At 39.7% G+C, this 24,763-nt stretch overlaps 1 protein-coding gene across 2 annotated transcripts; it reads left to right on the top strand.

The window, feature by feature from the left end:
- Positions 1-6,986: 6,986 nt before the first annotated feature.
- On the top strand, positions 6,987-24,573 carry HAVCR2 (hepatitis A virus cellular receptor 2). 2 transcript variants are annotated; one of them, XM_065918990.1, is made up of 7 exons: positions 6,987-7,115; positions 8,082-8,420; positions 9,272-9,355; positions 14,811-14,851; positions 16,265-16,391; positions 19,944-19,980; positions 21,971-24,573. In XM_065918990.1, exons 1-7 carry the CDS (start codon positions 7,061-7,063, stop codon positions 22,128-22,130), a joined length of 843 nt encoding a protein of 280 aa, XP_065775062.1. In that variant the 5' UTR covers positions 6,987-7,060; the 3' UTR covers positions 22,131-24,573. The 2 variants fall into 2 exon arrangements, with proteins under 2 accessions (XP_065775062.1, XP_065775063.1); XM_065918991.1 differs by lacking the exon at positions 6,987-7,115 and adding an exon at positions 7,380-7,431.
- Positions 24,574-24,763: the final 190 nt, after the last annotated feature.

Here is a 24,763-nt window from a genome sequence, read left to right as displayed (position 1 = left end):
ATCTCCCTGGGGTTGTGAAGAATATGTCCTTTTTAAGTTAAAAAGCACTAGAAAGTGAAGTCGCTCAGTCATGTCCAACTCTTTGCAACCCCATGAACTGTAGCCTACCACGCTCCTCAGTCCATGGGATTTTCCAGGCAAGAGTACTGGAGTGGGTTGCCATTTCCTTCTCCAGGGGATCTTCCCGACCCAAGGATCAAACCCAGGTCTCCCGCATTGCAGGCAGATGCTTTACCGCCTGAGCCACCAGGGAAGTCCTTAAAAAAGCACTATGTTAGTAAAATACCCTTTTTGTAAGAAAAAGAGCCATCCACATTTGGAGGATCAAGGTTTCTTTCCCCATCTCCCCACCACCCCATCCCTTTCTGGGAGACATTTGCTTCTTCTGTAGTGGATATTTGCTTCTGCTGCCCAGCATCCATTTCTCCTGTTAAAATGCACCACACTTTTTTCTTTAGGGTAACCACCCTTCTCTCACTTTCAGAGCATGAGATTTGGTGACCCAGGCCTTACCTAATTAGTCCCTTTTGACCCTATAGACACAGATTGTTCAAGAATGAGTCTGTAACCCAATTTGGGTGTTTCAGGGAATGTGCATCCATGGGCTTGTGGGAGAGTGGCCAAGAGATGTTCTTGGTATGCAGATATGTGCTCTGAAGGGATGGGAGAGGGACACTAGGATCTGCTGAAGGCACCAATGCCAGGACAGCTAGAAATCAGGTCCCTGATGTTTTCACTGGGGCCATTGAGCCAAGCTTTGCTTGAAGCTACACTTTTCAATAACATCAGTCAATAAATCCATAGTTTAAGCTAATTTGAGTTGCATTTTCAGGCATCTGCAACATAAGTAAAGTATAGGGTCTTTGGTGAAAGAAGTCTTTGTTGGCAAAAGAACACCAAGTCATGCTTTGAGAGGTGGGCAGTAGCAAGGAAGAAATGTATTTGTTTTGTAGCTAACCCTAAGAGACCTGGATGAGAGAGATGAAGTAGCTTTGTCAGTGCTGGGACCAGGTGCAGAAGGCAATGTTGAACTTTGATGCAAATGAAAGCACTGCTGCGAAGTTGCTTCAGTCGTGTCCGACTGTGCGACCCCATAGACGGCGCCCACCAGGCTCCCCCATCCCTGGGATTCTCCAGGCAAGAACACTGGAGTGGGTTGCCATTGCCTTCTCCGATGAAGGCAAGTGAAAAGTGAAAGTGAAGTTGCTCAGTCGTGTCCAACTCTTCGCGACCCCCTGGACTGCAGCCTACCAGGCTCCACCGTCCATGGGATTTTCCAGGCAAGAGCACTGGAGTGGGGTGCCATTGCCTTCTCCAATGAAAGCACTAAGACCACACAAATTAAAATAAAAAGGCTTGCATCGATGCAGTTTGTAGACTGCATCATCTGAGATGCAGTCTACAAACTGATAGGTAATTTAATAGGGAGTGTAAAGAAATGTTTTGTACCTTTTCCTGGGTCCCAGTGAATTCAGGATATTCACAATTGTCCATGAGTAAGACTTTCTGAGTGGTGATAGACATACCAGAGGTATGGCGTTAACACATATAGAGAGAAATTTATAAAAAATATCTGAAAGGAGAAAAATATTACTGTTTTGGTGATAGTGGATATTTCAAGGTACCGGGGTCTGGCCTTTATTTTATTTATTTATTCTTATTTTTCACAGTTTTCTACAGTGACTATGACTTATATAATAAAAGTTTTTCAAGTATTGTACAGACACATAAGGTTACAGTCCCTTTAAAGGGAAGTCACATGGCTAGCTGTAATCAGTAGGTCAAGATCAGGCTCAGAGTTGCTTAACTTCTTACCCTTTATATCCAACCTCAGTGTCTGCCTTTGCAAAATTTTGGCGCTAATGGTACATGGAACCTAACTGAAATGCTGTGATTTAAATGAGAGAATTTTCGATTCAAATTAAGTATGTGTAGGATTCCAGCTCTAGTGGGCATTACTATCTATCTCCCCATTATCTAGTCAATTGCAGTTCTCCCATTGTATAGGGTAGATGTAAGTGAACTGAGTTTTCCAGGTGATCTTATCTGTCTCACCCATGTTTTCCTGTCTTCTGATCTGAGTAAAATTCTCTCACTTTTGTTTTATAAATTTTGTCAAGTGGCCCCTTGTCTCTTGTCATATGTCTGACTCTCTTGCAACTCCACGAATTGTAGCGCACCAGGCTTCTCTGTTCATGGGATTTCCCAGGCAAGAATACTGGAGTGGGTTGCCATTTCCTTCTCTAAGGGATCTTCCTGATTCAGGGATCAAATCCATGTCTTCTGCTTTGACAGGTGGATTCTTTACCACTGAGCCATCTGGGAAGCCCATCAAGTGGCCCCTTAGTTATCTACAAATGTGAAGTCTAATTACACATAATTCTAATGTTTCCGTTTAGTGTTTGGAGGCTATCTTTAAGGAGTCTGAGATTTTCTGCCACTTTTCCTGCTGACAGAGGGAGAAAACAAAACATTTAACTTATATAGTAGTATCATATGTAGTAGTTTTATTTTGTAGTTATCCCTCCACATAATTATAGACAACTTTCAACAAGCCCTTAAGAAAATTCATGATATGAGTTTCTGTTAATAAACAGAATATAGAAAATATTACAATATGGAAGACTTCTTTACCAAAAATACATTCAATGGCTCCTTTTAAAAAGTAAGCTTTTCTTGTACATTATTAAAGAATCACAGACCTTCATGGGTCTTTTATGGTCATCTTTATAATAAATTGAGATGTGATATATTCCTTTCAAAAGAATAATCACTATTATTTCCACCAGTGTTTTCACCCAGTAAGATCTGTGTAGCCATAATAAAGAACAAGAACATTCTATATGAACTGAAATGGAGAAATGCTCAGAGTAGAATATGAAGTTGAAAAAGAAAGATGCAAGCTGATAGATCTTAGCATCTCTAGATGTGGCACAACCAGACAATTGTGATGGAGTTAGCACCAGCTGTGTGTTCTTGCCAAAGAATTAAGCCTGAATCTAACCAAATCTCTAGAGCTAAGTTACATTTATAGGAAATACAAAGAAAAGAGGAATAGTTTAAATGAAAAGACACAAGAAAACAAACCCACCATTATTGGGTACAACTTGTCAATGACAGGCAGGGAGGCAAGGAGGGAAGACTGGCCTTGATTAAAAGACACTTAAGGGTTATAACCTGTGGAGGAGGAAATGGCAACCCACTCCAGTATTCTTTTTTTTTTTTTTTTTTTGAAGGTTCTCAGGATTTATTTAAGCATATTTTGGGGCTAGTACATACAATTGCTGAGTTATTTTTATCTTGGTGAATGACACCCTCATTCACATTGTTACTGAAGCCCAAAACTTGAATGTCATTATCCACTCCTCCTTTTCACTCACCCCTCTGGTCCCATCTGGTCTTGCTTGTTCTACATCTCACATAGAGTTTGGAAGCAATTTTATTCATCTTCATGACTGTGTGGACCGCAACAATCTCTGGAAAATTCTTGAAGAGGTGGAATTACCCGACCACCTGACCTGCCTGTTGAGAAATCTGTATGCAGGTCAGGAAGCAACAGTTATAACTGGACACAGAACAACAGACTGGTTCCAAATAGAGAAAAGAGTACGTCAAGGCTGTATATTGTCACCGTGCTTATTTAACTTACATGCAGAGTACATCATGAGAAACGCTGGGCTGGAGGAAGCACAAACTGGAATCAAGATTGCCAGGAGAAATATCAATAACCTCAGATATGCAGATGACACCACCCTTATGGCAGAAAGTGAAGAAGAACTAAAGAACCTCTTGATGAAAGTGAAAGAGGAGAGTGAAAAAGTTGGCTTAAAGCTTAACATTCAGAAAACTAAGATCATGGCGATCTTGTCCCATGGTTTCATGGCAAATAGGTGGGGAAACAGTGACAGACTTTATTTTTGGGGGCTCCAAAATCACTGCAGATGGTGACTGCAGCCATGAAATTAAAAGACACTTACTCCTTGGAAGGAAAGTTGTGACCAACCTAGATAGCATATTAAAAAGCAGAGACAATACTTTGCCAACAAAGGTCCATCTGGTCAAGGCTATGGTTTTTCCACTGGTCAGATATGGATGTGAGAGTTGGACTGTGAAGAAAACTGAGCGCCGAAAAATTGATGTTTTTGAACTATGGTGTTGGAGAAGACTTTTGAGAGTCCCTTGGACTGCAAGGATATCCGACCAGTCCATCCTAAAGGAGATCAGTCCTGGGTGTTCATTGGAAGGACTGATGCTGAAGCTGAAAATCCAGTACTTTGGCCACCTCATGCGAAGAGTTGGCTTACTGGAAAAGACCCTGATGCTGGGAGGAATTGGGGGCAGGAGGAGAAGGGGCCGACAGAGGATGAGATGGCTGGATGGTATCACTGACTCGATGGACATGAGTTTGAGTGAGCTTCGGGAGTTGGTTATGGACAGGGAGGCCTGGCGTGCTGCGATTCATGGGGTCGCAAAAAGTCGGACACGACTGAGCGACTCAACTGAACTGAAGACATCATTATTAATTTTGTCTTATGTGATAATGGTAATTAGCAGAGTGTCAATTTTTAAAAAACAAGATGCACATTGACGTCTATAAGGGTGAAATAACATGACATATGGGATTTGTTTTAAAAGAAAAGTTTGATAATTTTGAATTTGTGTATTGAGAGTGTGTACTATTCTCTCTGCTTTTGATATGTCAGAAAATTTATATAAAATAGTAAATGGAAAATGCAAATTGCAAAATGTGTTATGCTTTTTTGTCTGAAAAAGGGAGAAATAAGAATATATACTCTGAAAAAGGGAGAAATAAGAATATATACTCTATTTGCTTTTGTTTGCATTGGGAGGATACACAAAAGATTTATGAAAATAGAAACCTATTGGGTGGGTGGGGAAAACTGGTGAACTTGAAGGGGTGAGAATGAAGCTTTTCAATGTAAGTTTTTTATATTGCTTTAAACTTTAGCCATTTGTATATGTTGCCTAAACAGTTAAAAAATCAAGAAATAAAAGTTAAGTGAAAATGACAATATTCAGAAAAAGTCCTGCATACACAGAGAAAAAGAAAGGGGCTAGAGTAGTTTTCTAGGCACCTTCATGTCTAGACTTCAATGAATTAATACATTGTTAATTTTTTCCTAAAGCCTCACTAGTAAGTAATTTCATTTTAAAAATAATTTTATTTATTTAGGCTGTCCTGGGTCTTTGCTGCTATATGTGGGCTTAGTTGTTCCACAGCATGTGAGATCTTCCTGGGCTATGGGGATTGAACCTGTGTTCCCTTCATTGGCAGGTGGATTCCCAGGAAAGTTTCAGTTGTTAAACTTTTATTAAGTTGGATCCAGTAGTAATTCTAGAGATGGATAGAGGACACAGTAATAATAATAAGAAACAAAACAAACCAAAATCAGAACACAAAATGTGAGGCCTGAAACTTTTAAGAGTTTTGCTTGGACTCATGCATGCTGTTAGTAAATCTAACCTCTGACCCCATGTTTAATCAAATCTACCTTACACTTGAATATATACATTTGCTTGTTGTTATTAAGTATGTGGGCAGACATAGTAAGGGCAAATATGAAATTTATGAAACATAGTTTACAGTGGGAAAACAATCTGGTTCTTAGGGAAATTCGTGTTCTTGCTTGAAATGAACAGTCATACACCTTTGGGCAAATCGGTCTTTTCAGGTCTCAGTTTCCTTGTCTATACCATGAAAAAATTGAACGTGATCTCTTGAGTCACCACTAACTTTGTGGCACTATAAAGGTACACACACAGAATAAGCTGGATATTTATAATAAATGCATTGAGTAACATTTAAAGTGAGTGACAAGGAAATTCAGGCACAGAAGACAGAGGAAGACCACAGGGTTTTCAGAAACTATTCCATCTGAGAGCTCACTTCCCTTTTATAAATAGATGTTTGCTTTTAAGATTTCCAGACAAAAATCACTCTCCCAGAGTTGAGACTGTTTGAGTCTGTGATGTTAACCTCAGTAATGGAGAGTGTGGTTCAACACTTTCTGACGATGCCCAAAACCCCTGGGATGGAAGGAGAGGGGACATCTAGTGTATATGAGAGGAAATAGAATATCGAGGTGCCCTCAGTTCCCCCAGCAGGAGGGGGAAAGAATCATTGCAGGAAGGAATGCATTTTTCCTTGGTGGAAGAGTTTTGAAAGTTCAGGTCAAAGTCAGAATATTAGAGCAGCTATGCATATATCACCTAACACAGTTTCCTCATGTTATAAATTTTATAAATGGGGAGGCCAACCTGGTAAGCTTATATGACATAGCTCAATTTGTATTAGAGCAAGGCTAAGAATTAGTTTCATGATTGGAATAGAAAGGGCACCTAAATGTGAGGATAAGGAACAGGCCAGGGATTTCCCTGGCAGTTCAGTGGTTAAGAATGCACACTTCCAATGCAGGGGGCATGGGTTCGATCCCTGGTTGGGGAACTAAGATCCTACAAGTCACATGGCATGGCCAAAAGAATAAAGAAAGAATCTGGCCATTCATTCATGGTGGTATTTCCCAGTTCCTCCTCCAGTTCTTGACAAATAGTAGATGCTTCATAAACATTGGTCACAGGACTCACCAGCTGACTGACTTGATTGATGACTGTACGAGTGATGTATTTCTACCTGTGTTCCCAGTGAACACTGTCCATTTCAGACAGAGGACTATTATTTCACTGGAGATAGTAGAGGGCTCACTCTGCTTGCCAAGAGACACTTGACAGAGTAACACTTTTCTTCCTCTGAGTATTGCTTCCTCTTCCTTGATGAGGACAGGGTAAATGTCAGTCTTCACAGGATGTGTGTGGTCTAGCATGAGGGAGAACTAGCATTTCCTTTGCTGTCATTGTAGATGACAGTGTTGAGAGAAGTGATTGGTAGTCAAATGCCTACTGTGCTGGGCCAGCAGTCTGGAGAGTGGCCACTGCTCCTGTGACTTGGGAGGAGAGACAGTTCCAGGAAATACTCAGTTGGATAGGAGAATTAAAACGGAACCTAAACAGAGCCATTGTTTGACTTTCTTCTTCAGAACCCATGTTTTCACATCTGTTTTTTGACTGGGTCCTGCTCATGCTGCTACTGCTTACAAGTAAGTCTGGATTTTTGCAGTTGGATAGTGCAAGATAAAGATGCAAGGATGGTCATTGTAATAAGCAAAAGTTTGGAAGCAACCTAAATGTCCACCAGCAGAGTAGTGGGTAAAGAAATTGTGATATATCCATGATACAAATAGCAAAGCTGATGAAACATAATGATATGAGATATCTTTAAATCATAATGTTAATTGAAGAAAGCAAGGAACAGAAAAATGGATATATTGGACTTGTTTTTGTGTGTGTCACAGGGGAATGGAAATACATGAATGCTTCTCTGGGAAAGGGAGCTGGGAAATGGAAAACAGCAGGGTATGGGAGAGTTTTCATATACTTTTTATACTGCTTGAATATGTGTGTATATTAATGTGTAGTTTATATAAATTTTAAACCTAAGAACAGCCATACATTAACTTCTTATTCAGCCAAGGGTTTTTATTCATTATGTGACTGGTGTTTGATTAAAAAAAGGAAAAAAGAAGAGAGAGTTTTGTGTTAGGATAACTGCCCTGAGTTTGTGAATAGACGACTAACCTAAATGGGTGAGCTCTTTTCCTGGCTGACAGTGACCCACTGCTGATTATCTGTTTCCACCAGCAGTGCCCTTCGATGTTCACAGGACCAGGCCACGATCCTCTCCTGGGGCACTGGTTCTCAAAGTGAGGTTCTAAGATGAACCATATCCTGAGCGTGTCCTGGGAACTTGTTAGAAATACAATTCTTGGGCCCCACCCGAGAACTATTGAATGGGGAACTCAATAGCAGTTGAGCCCAGCTATCTCTGTTTGAACAAGGCTTTCTGGTGATTCTGGTGCCCCTTAAGTCTGAGAATCATTGCAATAGTGAACTGTTCTCCAAGCAGGATAGCAGCAGTGGTTTCCTCTTTATTCTGCAAAGCATTGCTTGCAGTTTTCTTGAAATGGACCAGCCTCTCTCACTGCTCTCTTTCCCTCTTTATGCAGGTTCTTTGAAAGGGGCATATGTGTCTCAGGTGGGTCAGAATGCTGATCTGCCCTGCACCTACTCTCCAGCTACCACTGAGAATCTCGTGCCTGTGTGCTGGGGCAGGGGACCCTGCCCTGTGTTTGAATGTTACAGTTTGGTGCTCAGGACTGATGGAAGGAATGTGACCTTTCAGACATCCAGCAGATACCTACTAAAGAGGGATTTGCACAAAGGAGACGTGACCTTAACCATAAAGAATGTGACTTTAGCTGACAGTGGGACCTATTGCTGCCGGATCCAATTCCCAGGGCCGATGAATGATCGAAAATCAAACCTGGATTTGATCATCAAACCAGGTGAGTAGACTTTTGCATACCTTCTTTCTGAATGAGATTTGCCTGTGGATCATATTAAATATGCTGACTGATCTCACCTTTGGTCTTCCCAATTACAGCCCTCCAGTTGGGTCCCTAAGACCTAAAGTTTAACAGATCCAACCGTGTTTAATTCCCTCTATCTGTTTTGAACCTCATGGCCATAGAATGAAGGAAAGTGCTAGATTAGTGGTCTGAGTACCTGACTGGTCATTGGAATCACCTGGGGAGCCTTTTGACTTCCACAGATGCTAGGGCGCCACCCCTAAACCAGGGAAATCAGCATTTCTGGAGGTGGATGGAGCCTGAGCATGGGAGTTTTACAAAGTCTCCCCCCAGAGATTCTCCCCCATGTGCAGCCAGGATTGAGAAGCACCGGACTCTGCCTGTGTGGGCGAGAGGGGGTACATATGCTTTCATGTTTTAATGCTTGTAGAACGTGTACTTAGTGGTTGATGGAGCTAAGTTCAAATTTAATACTGCTTCTTTCCAGCTGTGTAATCTTGGTCAAGTTATTTAAACTCTGTGACCTCTTCCTCTCTAAAATATAATACTATCTACCCTAGAGGCCACTGGGAGGATTTTATGACATGTTTTGTGGAAAGCATTTACTATGACTGTAAGTTTTATTATTAACAATTAGACTGTGATAATAATGATGTAACACACCTCTGTCAGACATTCTGAGTGTCATATACTCTCAACGAAGGTGTTCAGGTAGGTTTGGAAGTTTAGCATGTGTATCTCTTCTATTGTTGTGTTTACAATTTTTTTCTGTTGCCGCTTTTCTGCTCTCAGAGAAGCCTCATCCTTACGTTGGTTTCTGACTTTAGCCAAGGTCACTCCAGCTTGGACTCCATGGAGGGACATCACTACAGCCTTTCCAAGGATGCTCACCACAAAGGGACCTGTCTCAGGTAATTACACATGGTGTTTAGGAGGAAACCTTTAGTTGGTTTCTGAGTTCAGAGGATTTAGAATACGGGGAAAATACGAGAAAATAGTTTGAGTGGAGGCACGAATATTTCTGTGCATCCAAGATAGTGACAGAGGTAAGGACGGGGTGAAAGTAAATTTATGCTGGGAAGAAAGAGCCCCAGGCTGGGATTCTGAATTAGTCATGAACAGCCCTCTACCTGAGCTAAAGCCTTTCACTTCTCTGGATAGCAGCTTCCTCTTCTGTCTGAGGAATGAGTTCAGAGACTTGGATTTCACCACCTAGTAATTCACCTGATTCCTGAAAAAGATTTTTGATGAGCTTTGTATTTTGCCAAACAAGGGAAAAAAAGATTTCTACTTTCTACTATTGATATCCCCCTGTTTAAAAAAAGAAAGAGGATACTCTTATATAAGTTTAATGAAAAACTCATTATGTTTCCTTATTATTTTCTGATTTACTCCTGTATGGATGATGTTTTGTCATGTATTGGCCTCAGTTCATGTTTGGGATAATTTGGATTAGGCTATTCCAAGAGTTACTTGTAACTGGAATAAAGTCCATCATCTTCCTCAGATTCTGACCTCAGAAGGAGCAGCAAAATCCTTCAGGTATTTCAACAAGTATTTTCCACAGTGCTCTAGAAAGAAGATAGGGTTGACAGAGCAGACCTCAAGTCACATTGATCAGGGAGGAGTCCTGGTCTCTCTAAACTCTCCAAAGCATAGTCTTTGATTCTGTAAAGTGAGGTTGTTGTTGTTGTTGTCTAGTTGCTAAGTCATGTTTGGCTCTTTTGTGACGACATGGACTGTAGCCCATCAAGCTCCTGTCCATGAAATTTCCCAAGCAAGAATACTAGAGTGGGTTGCCGTTTCCTTCTCCAGGGGATCTTCCAGACCCAGGAATTGAACTCATGTATTCTGAATTGGCAGGTGGATTCTTTATGCTGAGCAACCAGGAAAGCCCTAAAATTTAATAATAGGTAAATTCCAAATCCTAATCTGTTAAATCTCTCAGATTTAAATAAGGAAGTGTGTCTTAAGTGCTTAGCCCAGAGTCTGATCATGGTACATACTCAGTACATATTAGTTATTGTCGTTTTCAGTAAGATCTAGAGGCAGAATGAGATTGCAGTTAAGTACTACTCCAGTGATGGGCTTCCCAGGCGACTCAGTGGGTAAAGAACCTGCCTGAAATGCAGGAGACACAAGAGATGACGGTTCAATCCCTGGGTCAGGAAGATTCACTGGAGAAGGACATGGCAACCCACTCAGTATTTTTGCCTGGAGAATCCCATGGACAGAGGAGCCTGGCAGGCCAAGGTCCATACGGTTGCAGAGAGTTGGACACGACTGAAAAAACACAGCGCAGCACAGCACTTCAGTGATAGGCGGAATGGGTTCTAATCTCAGCTCTTTGCGTTAGTTTTATAAACTCAGTTTTGTTGCTCAAACTCTGTGAGGCTCAATTTCCTTACCTCTATAATGAGGTTAATTTCCAGTGCCTGTCATAAGACTATTGTAAAGATTGATGTGATGACATATGAAAAGCACTAAGCATAATGCATAATACCCTGCCCAGAGAAAGCACTCAAATATTAGTTATTTTAAATATTAATGTCAGTTCTCTAGAGGTTGAATCTTTTTGTTGGTTCTTTAGTCACTGGATACCAACATCTCTCATGCAATTAGTAAGGAAATTAAATATGGTGGAAACAGATGATCACCCAAATAGTGAGCTAATTAAATCATACCAAGTGTTTATCATATGTCATTGTTATATTTTAAAGAATTCCATGGTTGTAGACCTTGAAGGGGATGGTGGGAATCCCACTTACCCATCATGAGTTTCAGTGCTCTTTAGAATGTCACGCCCAAGTAGACATTTGCTGTGTGACCCACACACCTTCCCAGATAGAGAAGTAACTTTCTCACAAGGCAGTGCACATTTTTTGAGGTGTCTGTATCATAACCAGAAGTGGCCTTCACTTCAGGTTTTACTTGTGTGTTCCTTCCCTTTAGGGCAACAGAATGGGTCCATCTTTTGCACCTGGGAATATAGGCAGAGTGCCTACAATCTCTGAGCTTTTCAAAGGCCTGAGAAAATACTTAAACACAAAAAGGCAATGGCTCCAAACTTCGGAAATAAAATGAAAAGTTGAAATTAATTAGTATTTAATGGTATGACTATAGTATGTGACATTATACCAGTTAATTACCTGCAAGTCAACTTGTGTGTAGTTGTACACACCCTTTCTTTAATGTGGAATGTGGGTACATATAATATACTTGCTATAAAGTGGAGAGGATCCTTTACAAAGTAAGGGTTCCAAGGGTCTTTGAAGTTCCTAAACCTACTTTGAATATTGGACAAATGAAATATCTCTTCCACCTGAAGAAAGCAGGACTGGATCACAGATGAATCCTTAGCTCTGTAAGTAGACTTGATTTAAATCTCGTAGCCAGTTAATAGCTATGCGATCTTGGACAAAATACCTCTCTGAGACTTCTTCATTTGAAAACTGAGAAAGTAATAGTACTTTGTGCACAGTGACTGCAGCCATGGAATTAAAAGATGCTTGCTTCTTTGAAGAAAAGCAATGACAGCTCTCGACAGTGTTCTAAAAAGCAGAGACATGACTTTGCTGACAAAGGACTGTATAGTCAAAATGGTTTTTCCAGTAGTCATGTATGGATGTGAGAGTTGGACCATGCAGAAGGCTGAGCGCTGAAGAACTGATGCTTTTGAAATGTAGTGTTGGAGAAGACTCTTGAGAGTCCCTTGGACAGCAAGGAAATCAAACCAGTCAATCCTAAAGGAAATCAACCCTGCATATTCTTTGGAAAGACTGGTGCTGAAGCTCCAATACTTTGGTCACCTGAAGTGAAGAGCTGACTCATTGGGAAGACCCTGATTTTGGAAAATATTGAGGACAAGAGGAGGGGTTACAGAGGATGAGATGGTTGGATGGCATCACTTACTCAATGGACATGAATCTGAGCAATCTCATGGAGATAGTATAGGACAGGGAAGCCTGATGTGCTGCAGTTCATGGGGTTGCAGAGTCGGACATGACTTAGTGATTGAACAAGAACAACGTTGTGGTGAAGATGAAAAGATATTGTGCATGTAAAGTACTAAGCACTGTGTCAGGCACCTAAAGCATGCTAGATGGTAAATATTAAGCTTGTGTACTTTTAAGATCATCAACCTGCTCCCCCAGTCTTGGGTCCTCTAGGAAACACACTGTAACTTCCTTCATCTGTCCCACCCATCTTGGTTGATAACAATCTATGTGAAAATAAGCTGTGATAACCCAATAGTGCTCTAGTTTATTGATCATTTTCACTGTAAAATGAAGTTTAAAAAAAAAAAGCTAGAAGCCAGACAGTCTTACCATTTAAGCCAAGAAAAGTAATTGTAGGGAAGCAGAAACTAGATTTACACTAGAAAATATTGTATGTGTAGTTTACTTAGTAGTTCCACAAGTGTGGTTCTTAAATTCCTTTTTGTAATAGGAGCAAAAGTAAATGGCAGATAATGTCTTTCCTTTTCTTAAAAAATAAACAAACAAAACTTTAGGCTGAGAATATGCTTTTATAATATTAAAATCAGAGCCTGTATGCCAGGAGTTTTGCATTAAAAGGCTTAGACTTTGAAGCCTCCAGCAAGTGACCGTGACATTTAGGCAGTTTCAGAGCCTCTGACTCAACCAAAAATGAGTTTGCATGCTTAATCTTCCCAAGGCTGATGATTAATTGGTTTTTAAAATGCATTGTTTATGAGATAAGGGCCTATGCCCATCTTGTTCACTGTTCTGTCCTCTGTGCCTGGCATAGAGTGGGGATGTAATATATGTTCATTGAATGGATAGGCAGATAAATAAATAAATGCCTAAAAAGGAAAGAAAGTGAGCTGGGATCTGGGCAACATGATGAGCTTAGTAATCACAGTGCCGAGGTGAGCATTGTTGGAGGCAGCATAGTTAAGAGTGTGTACTTAAGGCCATGCAGACCTAAATTGGAAGGCCATTTCTGTTATTCGCTAAGCTGTATGACCTTGGGTAAGTCATCTAGCTTCCTAATTCTCAGCTTCTTCCTCTGGATAGTGGGACAGATAGTCCCTACTTTAAGATAGTTGTTTTGAGTGCTAAATGAGTGCTAAATTCTTCACTTGAAGAATTTAACACAATGCCTATTCATAGTAAATTATAGTTACAGTTATTATTATTTTCATTTTTTAGGGAACAAAATACCCCCTCTCCTAATGAGTAGATGTTAAATGGTTTTGAGAAAATTAACTTTCCTTACCTTTCAGAGTCTAATCATGCCACAGCTTTATCCATTCATTTGTTGATGGACATCTATACAATGGAATATTACTTAGTTATAAAAATGAAATAATGCCATTTGCAGCAACATGGGTGGACTTTGAGATTATCATACTAAGTGAAGTAAGCCAGACAGAGAAAGGCAGATGTCATATCATATTGCTTATATATGGAATCTAAAAAAGATTCTACATATGAACTTACTTAGAAAACAGAAATAGACTCATAGACATAGGAAATAAACTGATGGCTACCAAAAGGGAAAAGGGTGAAGGAGGGATAAATTAGCAGTTCGGGATTAATGTATAAGAGGCATCCCAGTTGGCCCTAGTGGTAAAGAATCCACGTGCTAATGCATGAGATGCAAGAGATGGGGTTCAATCCCTGGATCAGGAAGATCCCCTGGAGTAAGAAATGACAACCCACTCTGGTATTCTTGGCTGGAAAAGTTCCATAAACAGAGAAGCCTGGCAGGCTACAGTCCATGAGGTCTTGAAGAGTTGATCATGACTGAGTGAATGAGCACACAGATATATGAAATAGATAACCACCAAAGATCTGCTGTATAGCACAGGAAACTATACTCAATAAGTTGTAATAGCCTGTAAGGGAAAAAAAATCTGAAAAAGAATATATATATTCTGAATCACTTTACTGTATACCTGAAACTAACACGACATTGTAAATCAAGAATATGTCAGTTAAAAAATGAACAAAATAAATATTAAAGAGCAGTCATTTGATCTAAAAAAGAAGTCTAATTATAATGCCTGCTTGTTTTTTGTCAATGTTGTTAGAATTTTGCAGACCCTTTTAGGTCCTATGGACACAACAAATCACATATTCAAAATATGTCTTCCCAGAAGAAGTCTCCATTTCATAGAACATAGGTAGTTTGGTTTGTTATCTGGGTGAAAAAATGTGGTCATCTTAGAGTTGATTTGTAAGTGTTCAATAAATTCTGTTGGTTTCTCAGTTAATTATTGTGAAGAGTATGAAGTAGAATTAATTTCAAATAGAATTATAGTCAGCTTAAAAAAACCCAACAAACTGCATATAAAAGATTGTTTCTAACTGTTTTGGCTATTTTTCTTCTTTGTGGTAGAGACACAGACACTGGAGACCCTCCATAATAAAAATCAGACAGTAAGTAACTGTGTGTGAGCTGAGCTCATGCTCAACTCAAAGAAAAAAGTATGACTTTAGACTTCCTTCCTGTCCACTCTTTTCTTGGGGAAAATTGCCTAATCTCCCTTGGCTTTGGGTTCCTTGAAGCTGTTGCTGATATAACATGTTGCTGATGACAATTGTAACTGCAGAGGCCTGTTGTAAGGATGGAATGATATGATGCATATAAAAGTGCCTGGCACATAGTAGGTGCTGGAAAACCAAAAGGAAGAAGCACTAGCATTTTGTTCTTATCCTGAAATTTCACAACTGTATACTACTGTGGAGGGTTCAGACACCCTGCATCTCCTGAGAGTAGTGTTTTTCCTTGTTAACATTTCTACCCTAATGAGAAAGATTGTTTGTTTAAATTTATTTATTTATGACAAGGCACCAGTCAGGAATATTCTAAGGTAAGAACTTACATATCTAACTAAAAACAAAGCAGTATTTCAGTCAACCACCATTTTAATGTCTCCCACCTTCTCAGAGTGAAAGGGAAAACCACTAGAAAACAATCTGATAGCAGTGACTGGGAAATTGTTTGAGGATATACCCGGGAGTCTGCATTCATTTGTCTCAGTCTGACTCACTCTCAAGTATTTTGTGTTTGTCCTGCAGTCTTTGCAATCCAGGACTGCCTTTTAAATACCTCTTTGTGCCTCACTGCTTAGGACACGTTTGCATAGTGCACTTGCAGTATATGTGTGTTGAATAAATGGAGGACTTAATTGCTTGATGTTGTTTTAAAAGAGTTTGCTGTTACTCTTTTTAAAGGGGGAACATGAACTGAGCTTTTAGAAGCAGGATGTAGAGCAATAGCAATAAAAGCTACCATTGACTGAACATTTATCCTGTACCAGGCTCTGTGCCAAGCGTTTTCTGTTTCTTGTCACTTAATTTTCCTGATAACTTTACAAGATGGCTCTGCTCTTTGGTGACGGAACTGGGATTTGAACCCAAGACTGTCAGGCTGCAAATTCCTAGCTTTTAAATCACTATCTTTCTGTGGAAATTGGAATTTTATGGCACAACATCAAATTTAGACCTCTCTGAAACTCCTTGGAAACACGAGGGAGTCTTAGATAAATAGTGTTCCACTTTAATGTTCATTTTTTTGGGGGAAATTAGGAGCGTGTTTTTTTACTAAGGCTACTTCTCCACCCACAGCACAGACAAGCTTATCTTATTCTCTTGCTAACTCCAAAACTTCAGTTAATCACTTTGGGTGGTTTGAAGCTTGTCTAAAAGGGGACAGATCCTGAGTCATTTCAAGGTCCCTGCATTCTTGGGACACTGTGAAAGGGCTGGTCTGATGCATAAATTGTGAGATTACCTGGGCAGACAATGGGTTTCTGGCCATTTGCTGTAATTCTGTTTGCATTTCCGTAGGAAATATCCACACTGGCTACTGAGTTACAAGACATGGGTGCCACCACCACCACAGGCCTCTACATAGGAGCAGGAGTCTCTGCTGGGCTGGCTCTGATTCTTATCTCTGGTGGTTTCATTCTCAAATGTAAGTCACTTGATGGTGCTTCTCTCTCCCTCTGATAAGGAACTGTTAATATAGGAGCCAACCCAAACCTAGATATTATAATTATTAGGTTATATTGATTAGAATGAATACTCTTTAGTCCTTTCAAACCACAGGATTAATAATAGCCCGATTTTAATCAGTGCTTACCATGTCACAAGCATGTTTTTATTTATCATTGTCACCATCTTATAAGGTAGGTAGTACTGTTATCCCCATTTTTTACATCAGAGGAGAGTAACACTTAGAGATGGTAAACTTTCAAGGTTTTCTCAAGGTTTCAGAATCAGTAAGTGGCAAAGCTGGAATTCAGATTCAGGCAGGTTGATTCTAGTACCTGTTTTCTTATTTTGTAAAGAACATAAATCTTTTAATTCATGAATCAGCAATCACTTCCTTCTATGCGCTTTCTATCTTATTTATCTCAGGTGTGGTTCTTTAAAGAGGGGCAGCAGGTTCCTTTAACACTGCGTCATGGTCAAGGTTGCAGCATTTGTTATTTTCCTCCATTGTGGCACTCAGCAAACATTTTACTTCTCAGTTACTTATGTTTATTTTAAAAAAATAAATATAATTTATATGCGATAAACTGTATATTTAAAATGTGTCACTTAATGAACTTTTGTAGATGATTTCACTCAGGAAACCATCACCACAGTCAATGACCAAACACTTCCATCACTCCGAAAGTCTCACAGACTTTAATAATTGTGATATATTCTCTTCTCTTTGGGGCAGAGGCCAAGGCCTTATACCTCTATTATTTTAGTAGCCTTTCTTACTCATTCGTAAGCATCAACTGTGTGTAGGATTACAAATGATTCCGAAACTTCCCAGGACTGAAGAGGGGGTCTGAATATGTGGGTTTTCAGTGCTAAAACTGGGACAGTCCAGGGAAAACTGGGATGAGCTCCTCATCCTGTGTGGCTTAAAGCTTCCAAATGCTTTATGTGCATGAAATCCTCATAATTACCCTGTTGAAAAAGGTACTAATATTCTCATTTACCAGTTGGAGAGCCACTGTGTTGAAAGGTTAAGTAACATTTAGTCCAACATGGCACTGTTAATTGTTAAAGGATTTGAAACCAGAGCTATCCTGAAAAGGGCTATCCTACCTTTTTGTTATTCTGCTGTTAATGGTAAATGAATTGTTTAGAGGAAGAAGCTACTCACTCCCACTTACCTGAGTTTATGGAGAGGTAGCAGTGGAGTTTGGGAATTGACCACATGAATATGGAGTCTACAGGTTGATAAGGAGCATTGATAACACCCACTTTTTCAGTTCTGCCAAGGCCTGGATATTGGAGACTGTTATGGTTTGTGTAAAAGAGTGTAGAAAGAGGTTGATGAGGAGTAGGAGAAGTCATGTTTTGTACACACGTGTGATTACTGCCAAAACTCAAAACATGGCTACTTAGAAGAATAGATGAGAAAGTTGTGTACAATTTGCAGTCTTTTCCCTATAAGCTGCTAGAGAAAATCACACAGCCAGAGTGACAGGTTTTTAATCATGACATCAAAGCCATAAATTGGCACTAAGAAATGTGCAGCAATCTTGTATCTTCTTAGTGCAGTGTCTGAGATGAGCATCACATATTTCACTGCTGCTCAAACCTCCCTGCCTTCTCACTGCGCTGATGAAGTATTAAAAGCCTGTTTCAACTACTTTGCCATAGCTATGATTTCCTTCTCCCTTTGATCACTTTCTCCAGAGTCATCTCTCTCTCCATTCCTATTTATGCTTTTTTTTTTATTAGTGTAAAAATAAGATCTAGTTCACACATTCCTCTCCAGCTACTCCCATTTCTCTCCTCTCCTTCACAGGCATGTTTCTCAGATGAGTTATTCCTACATTTCATTCCTCTGTACTCTTCAAACATCCCCACCCCCCATTTAGCTTCTACACCTGAATTGCCATGGAAGTAATTTTAGTTCAAGCTCAGTGATCTCCATTTTGATAAACCCAGTAAATACCTCTGTCTTCAATGCAGTACATCCAGCTTTCAGTAATATTCAACTCAGTTGACCCTTACTCACTCCAAAGAAGTCTTCCTTCTCTTGACTTCTGAAAGAACACTCTCAGTTTGGCCACTCTTTTTCAGTCATTTTTATTATTTTCTCTTCTTCAGCATGATTTTTAGGTGTTGAGATTCCCCAGAGCTGGTGTTTTTTCTCTCTCCATACCCTTTGGTTGATGATAACCTATATTTCTATAAACTTAAATGTCATCCTTAGTTTCTGTCTTCAGCACTCAAGGATGTTGGTACTGATTGTCCAGCTGTTCAGGTGTCATCTCCACTTATTTGTCTCTCACCTTAATGTGTCCAAAAATGAGCTCTAGGGTCTATATTCCATCTTTTTAAAACCCTACCCCCCTTCGCTGGGTTTTCATCATAGTGTTTCACTACCATCCAACTGGTTGCCTGAGCTAGAAGCCATCCTTGAATTCTCCACTTCTTCACTCCTAACACACAGTCCCAACTACACACAATCCACATTCACTTCCTGCACTTTTCCCAAAACATATCTAAAATCTGTTCATGATTCTGTGCCTCTCTGTCACTGCCTTACTCTGAGGCAGTTCATGACTATGACTGACTGCTCTTTTTATCACACCTCCTTTTAGTTCATTCTCCACATAGCAACCAAAGTGATTTTCTTGAAACCCAGTTATATCACATTTCTGGCCTTCAGTTATTTCTTATGTCTTAGGATAAAACTCAAGCTCCTGATTATGACTTCTAGGGTCAATAGTCTAGCCCAGCCTCCATTTCAGACCTCATCTTGTGCCACTCTTTTATTCCAGTCATGCTTTCAGTTTCAGCCACTTATCACCATCTTTACCAGGGCTTTACTTAATCCAGATGCTCACCCTGGTTCTTCATTTGGCTGACTCACTCTCTTCTTTCAGAACTGAGCTTAAAGGTCATCTTAGTGGTATGTATCTGTTCATTCCATACTCCTAATTTATCTCTCCTCCCCTTTTCCCTTTGGCAACCATAAGTTTGTCTTCTGTGTCTGTGAGTCTCTTCTGTTTTGTAAATAAAACTATTTGCAATGTTTTTAGTTTTCACATATAAATGATACAGTATCTGCCTTTCTCTGTCTTATTTCACTCAGTATGATAATCTCTGGGTTAATTCATTTTGCTGCAGTACTTTTCTTTCTGTCACATCACAGTTTGAAAGTATTTTTTCTCTATACTTTTTTTTTCTGAAATGCCTCCCCACTGGAAGACAAGCTTAATGATGTCAGGGCTCATAATTCATTTTCTGTGTCCCTGGTGCTTAGCATACTACCAAGTATGTAGTAGGCATTCCCTACATTTGTTAAATATGAAAACACATCTTTATTACTTTCTACCACAGTTTATGTAATAAACCAAGATACATATCAGTGGTTTGATGGAATTCAATCTTAACTGGTAGACCAGATTTCCCTAAACAATCTGCCTCCAGTTAGCCCGTTTTGTTTTTTATCTCATTGATTTTATTAAAGCATTTTAAATTAACTTTTCTTTGCCTTTCTGCTTAGGGTATTCTGATAGAAAAGAGAAGATACAAAATTCAAGGTAAGAATAATGTGTAGGGGAGGAGAAGGTGGGAATCTTGGATGACACTTCAGCTGATTGAGCACCTACTGCACCCAGGTTCTAGGTGGCCATTGTTTCCAGAAGTGAACAAGAAGCTCAGAATCTACTCTCAGAGCTTTTTATAACCCAGCCTGGTTCTTCTTAACTCTGATTGCCTATCAGAATCACCTAGGGCACTTAAACATATTTGTCTACCCCAGAGCAAATGAATCAGAATCTTTGGGGATGAGGTCTCATCATAGTGAAAAAGTGAGAGTTAGTTGCTCTGTTGTGTCTGACTCTTTGTGACCCCATGAACTGTAGCCCACCAGGCTCCTCTGTTCATGGAATTCTCCAGGAATGAATACTGGAGTGGGTAGCCATTCCCTTCTCCAGGGGATCTTCCCAACTCAGGGATCAAACTTGGGTCTCTTGCATTGCAGGCGGATTCTTTACTATCTGACCCACCAGGGAAGCCCTTAGTGTTCTAAACACTTTCTAGGTAATTGTGATGTAGAAACAGAGTTGGAAACTGCTTGTCTATCATATTGCAGAATTAGTCTCCATTCCTAACTACACTACACTACACATGCACAAGCTTATATAGCTTTTACTGCGTTTCTGTGACATTTGGTACGTTGGCAGAATGAAATATTATTAAGAAAAAAAAGATTCTGTCCACTGAATACTGTCTGAACCACTAGTAATTTTAGACTAAATCTAAGTGATGCTAGTGGTGAAGAACCTGCCTGCCAGTGCAGGAGACATAAGAGATGCAGGTTCACTCCATGGGTCGGGATGATCCCCTGGAAGAGGGCATGGCAACCCACTCTTGCCTGGAGAATCCCATGGACAGAGGAGCCTGGAAGGCTACAGTCCCTAGGATCATAAAGAGTTGGACACGACTGAAATGACTTAGCATTCACACACAGGAGATGGTGTAGTTATGAAGACAAAATAGTCTGCAGTAAAAAAGTCAAATAAGACCAAATAGAACATTTAATCATCAGTGGCTTTATATGATCTCTAACCAGTATTTATTAGAGCTGAAACCTGAAATGGTATAATATCATAGGTAATATTTACATTTACATGTACTACTAGTTCATTCTTTATGAAATTATTGGGTTAATGTTTTATGTCTACCTATAAATGTAAACTCCATAGAAAATTAGGAACTTATCAGCCACATTAACAACTATATCCCCTAGTGCACACCTGATTCTTAGTACACACTTCATAAGTATTTGAGGATTGAATGGATAAATGTTCCTTACAGCAGCCCTGTGAGAAAAGAGTACTTATTCCCATTGTATAGATGAGGACCCTAACACCCTAAGTTTACTGATATACAGCCTCCAGGAGCTTTTTGTGTTTTGTTCACTGTTGTATCTCTTGATGCATAGGCTCAGTGTGTAACACACTAAATAGTTCTTGAATGAATAGATGGAAAAGGCAAATCTGACTTAGCCTAGATCATATGGATGGTAAGCAACAGAGGTAGAATTCAAACTCAACTCTCACTGGATCCATAACACATTCCTTTTTCTTTTTGGAATTGTTTAAACCCACATAATAATTGAAATAACAAAGCAATTTGAGCATGTTATATGATATTTTGTCACATTTACTTTGTTTCTCTTTTTATGTATACAATTATGTTCTTTTCTGAACCAGGTGTTTTAGACATCTTGACACTTCCTATAAACACTTTAGTCTGTAAATAAATATATTCTCTCAGAATAAGTATATTCTCTAAGGTAACACAATTTCACTTTTATACCTAAGAAAATCCAGAGTAGTTTGAATTTGTACAGACTATTCCCCAGACTATTTCATTGCTATTTTATATTTTCCCTTCCTAGTCAGGACCTGATCAAGGATCGTATACTGCCTTGGTTGCTAACTCTTCAGCAAAGCCCGTTCTCTCCATTCTATTACATGTTGTCCAGAAAATGCTTAACTCAACTACAATACTTTATTTCCACAGCCTCATCACTTTGGCCAACCTTGCTCCTTCAGGGTTGGCAAATGCAGCAGCAGAGGGGATGCACCCAGAGGAAAACATCTATATCATTGAGGAAAATGTATATGAAGTGGAGGATCCATACGAGTATTGCTGCTCCGTCAAGAGTGGGCAGCAATCCTAACAGCCTCTGAGACGCTGTCACCTTTCAACGCCACCAGATTCAGCCAGTTTACTTTGGGGCTTGGTGTTGTCTTCTTTGAAACCATGAGATGGCTCAGCTGACTGATTTTAGAAATTCTGTCCTTGGCCACCAAGCAGAGCTTTTCCACATTTTAAAGATAACTAGCTCACTCGAGGATTGAGCTGGGACCTGTGTGGTAATACCCAGGCACTACATTGCCTCTGTGTTCCACCCCCCCAACTCAGAGACTGCTAACTGGGACATTAGCGCTCAAGTGGGCTTTTACAGAGAGTAAGAATTCCTAATATGGGATCTCTGGAATTCTAGATATTTGATTACATTGTGTGTCCCTGAAACTCCTGAAAATACAGGGGAAATTACGTGCTGAGATATATGTGTGTCTTTTTCCATACAGGAAGTCTAAATGGGTCACTGATTCTCAAAGAGCTCTGTGATCCACAGAGCGGGTTAGGAAACTACTGGAGTAGGACTAGATTGTCTTGATTCCCTAAAAGCCTCACGTTTTATATTTCTTTAATGTTGACTCTGCAACAGTAAGTGCCAAAGCACAGTTCTTCTTGGCCTCAGTTAAGAAGATGGCCCAGCAAGGCCTGTGGTGTGGCAGATGCTCCTGGAGAAAAGGGAAGTACGCTCAGTGTGTGTTGACCAGTTTTGCTTGGGGTGTACTCAAAGGGAAAGATCTCTGACCGACTTCTCCATTCACGGAGAGAAACGCAGCAGGGTTTTTCATAAAAGAAGAAGCAGTGACTAAGACAGAAATTCTGTTCCCTGTTGCAAAGTAGGTAAAGGTCTCGAGCCGTCTTAATTTTTCAGTTAGATCCCTTTGTGCTTCGACAGTGGTCCTTAAGCTTCAGTGCCAGGATGGTGGATAGTAGGTCCATCTTGCCTGTTTTTTTCCTTCCCAGTTATGGCACAACTCTGACACACAATAGAAATTTACTTAATATCTTTGGAGTGAGAAAATTAAATAAGCAGAAAGGTAAATTTCTGGAAAAACTTTTCCATTGGAGAGTTCAGATAGAGCTCTGTATGTTCACTTGTTGGGGAACTCAAAAATACTCTTAAGCTTCTGTTTCTGGTCTTGTCCAGCTCTTAGTTTCTCAGCATCTTCTTCCAGCTCAGGCCCTGGAAGTCTGTTACTCTCCTGTCTCCTTTCTCCTTTCTGCTGGATGAATCAACAATAGAGACCTGCCTGAAAATGGCCTTCTCCAGGTGATGACTAAACTGCTACTGTGTTGCATACAAGAGATGTTGGTCACCAAGGATGCAGGCAGCCTGTTTGTTACAGTGTCCAGGTTGCATCTAGACAGGATTGGGAAGCATTCGTTTTTCTACTGGAGATTTGAAAGGGAGATCATTTTTCAAAGTTCCAGGCAGTGACTTTCAAACAAACTGAAAAATTAATCTTAAGTGTTTTTAATTTATGAAATTCTAGAGGCAAGAGGTTTTAGAACACATTTAAACCAGGTCAGCGATTGCCTCACAAAAGGTTTTTTTTTTTTTTCAAAAGTAATTCTTATCCTAAAAATGTCTTTAAACAAGCATATATATATATAAGAACAACTATTGCAACAGTGTTTGTGAGAGACTTTTTCCATGAATTGGGGAATAGCTGATTATTGTGGTATTGTCAACACACTGGAACAGTTAAAAAAAATTTAGGTGGTTTCATCATTGAGTTGTTTTGCTAGTTCAACAGATACTAAGTGCTTACCTTGTGCCAGGTTCTCTGGTGCTGGGATCACAGAGACCAAACAGACACATCCCTGACCCCATGAAATTTGTGACTGATCTGATAGGAAGGAGGATTTCATTCATTCATGCAGTGAAAATGTTTTGGCACCTACTTTGTGCCAGACAGTGTTTTAGTTCCTAGAAATATAGCAGTGAAGGAAACAGACAAAATGCCTAGTTTCACAGAGCTTGTGTTACTAGTCAAAGGAGAAATCTATATTGCTAATAAAAAGAAAAAGGTTCTAGAATAGTTAATTCTATTTTTTTATTTTACTGTAAAATATTCCCGAAGCATATTCCAAAGTTAATATGGTTATTCCACAGGGGCAAATAGTCAAGAGTTTCACTTTTTCCTTTTATGTGCTTCTATAATTGTTTGAATAATTTTCTCCATTTTTTTGTAATAAAAAATTTGGTTTAAGTATGATTGCAGTGTTTTCCTGTCCACCCTTCCCCTCATAGAAAGAAATGAAGACTTTGGATAAGTTCAGGGTCACAGCCAGCAGTAGTGTGTAGCATCATTCTAGATGTGTCAAGAGTGGTTCCAGCAGGGATTGGGACTCTGGTTTTCAGGGTAGGATCAACTGTGTATCAGTGATTTGTAATTAGAAAGATGGCAGAAGGATAACAAGCTATCATGGAACCCCCAAAGGGTCTGGGTGACGACAAGTGGTAACTTAATTAGAAACAACATAAAAAGATAGAATGTGTGGTTTTTCTTTTAGAAGTGCCTTTGAAATTTTTCTCCTAGATCTCTGCCATAGACACCCACAGGGCCTGAAGAGGTTCCCTGATCTTTTCAGACTAAAAATTTAAGATAGTGCCATGCTTTATCTGCCTATCACTTTTAGTGTTAGAATTCCCAAAGCAGAAATTCC

The sequence above is a fragment of the Muntiacus reevesi genome, chromosome 1 (assembly GCF_963930625.1).
Source record: "Muntiacus reevesi chromosome 1, mMunRee1.1, whole genome shotgun sequence".
NCBI classification, from domain to species: domain Eukaryota; kingdom Metazoa; phylum Chordata; class Mammalia; order Artiodactyla; family Cervidae; genus Muntiacus; species Muntiacus reevesi.
The sequence above is the reverse complement of the archived record's forward strand: the minus strand, read 5'-3'. Positions and strand labels throughout refer to the sequence as shown.